We start from the raw sequence: 1,531 nt of genomic DNA on the forward strand, positions 1-1,531 counted from the left end.
TTTATGGACATCAGGTCATACCAACAAATTGACCATATATATATATATCATCATCATCATCATCATCGTTTAACGTCCGCTTTCCATGCTAGCATGGATTGGACGAATTGACTGAGGACTGGTGGACCAGGAGGAGACACCAGGCTCCAATCTGATCTGGCAGAGTTTCTACAGCTGGATGCCCTTCCTAACGCCAACCACTCCATATATATATATATATGTGCTGGTGACACATAAAAACACCCACTGCACTCTCAGAGTGTTAGGAAAGGCATCCAGCTGTAGAAACTTTGCCAGTTTGTAGGTGTGAAGGAGGTTCTACATGGATGGTCATAGCTGGATGGGTGAGTGGATGGATGAATGGAAGGGTAGGTGAATAGACAAATATCGGTAGATACAAGGACATGCTTATATTCTAGAAAAGACCTTACTCACCTCTATCATCTCTGTTGAGGACAGCCAACGCTTCTGATAAGCCAGTTTCATACCTGAAAATAACAAAAATACTTATAATAATAAGTAGCTGGCCCCATGCCGTCAAAAATGACAGCTAATTGCAGTATATTATATTTAAATAAGGTACATAATAATCCCAGATACAAACATTCACATATACTCACACAGAGTTGAAACGTTGTTTGATTTATTGTTTTCACCATAAAACTTCCATCATCCCACTACGGAGTTTGCCATCACCCCGTCCTTTTTCATTCATATGTTGTGACGGAGAAACACACAAGAGTATTAAAATAGTAGATAATAATCCTTTCTACAATAGGCACAAGGCCTGAAATTTTAAGGGGAGGGGGCTAGTCAATTACATCACACACCCACACCCCCACTGTTCAACAGGTACTTATATCAATATATGTATACGACGGGCCAGGTTTAACTTAGGTCTACTGAACCAGGACCATACAACAAATAGATGTTTCAATGACACACAGACAGATATAAATGTACTTTACCAAGCATTTAGTGCTTTCTTGCAAAGGGTTTCTTCATGTGCTAGGAACAGAGGTGCTGAATTTTCTTGGGAAACTCTAAGGAAATCCTTTGACAGGCTGACGTCTGGGTAACCAGGCAGCTGTAAAAAAAACAAAAGAGGATGATTCATTCATAATATGAATTCAAAGCTGTTAACGAAAAGAGAATTAGATTTTGGAAGGCAATTAATTAATTTTTTAAACAAGATAACAAACAGAGCTGACTCCTATCATGTTTACAGATGTAGGTCAGGTGGAAATTGTTGAAGAAGATCTTCTATGGCCAGACAGATGCCTTTCCTGTCACCAACCCTCACCTGTTTCCAAGTAAGGTGATGTTTCCCCAAGCTCAGACATGTTTTCATGGCAGATTGGAAACCAAGGACACTGCTTGCAAGACGGTGACACTCGTTTTCAACTATCACATGATGTCAGAGCAAACAGACAGCAACACACACACGTGTCAATATGACTCGTTTCTTTTAGTTTCCGTCTACCAAATCTACTCACAAGGCTTTGGGCAGCCTCACGCTATAATAGAAGAC

The 1,531-nt window shown here is 40.2% G+C and overlaps 1 protein-coding gene across 1 annotated transcript in view; it reads right to left on the reverse strand.

Moving 5' to 3' along the window:
• LOC106873014 (aladin) overlaps positions 1 to 1,531 on the reverse strand; it is a 28,484-nt gene that overhangs the window by 21,078 nt on the left and 5,875 nt on the right. Inside the window, exons 3-4 of the mRNA XM_052976812.1 lie at positions 969 to 1,087; positions 436 to 488 (exon numbers count right to left, since the gene is read on the reverse strand). Of these exons, the coding sequence (XP_052832772.1) occupies positions 436 to 488; positions 969 to 1,087 (172 nt within the window). The remainder of the gene's footprint in view (positions 1 to 435; positions 489 to 968; positions 1,088 to 1,531) is intronic.

This window comes from Octopus bimaculoides, chromosome 25 (assembly GCF_001194135.2).
Source record: "Octopus bimaculoides isolate UCB-OBI-ISO-001 chromosome 25, ASM119413v2, whole genome shotgun sequence".
Classification (NCBI taxonomy): domain Eukaryota; kingdom Metazoa; phylum Mollusca; class Cephalopoda; order Octopoda; family Octopodidae; genus Octopus; species Octopus bimaculoides.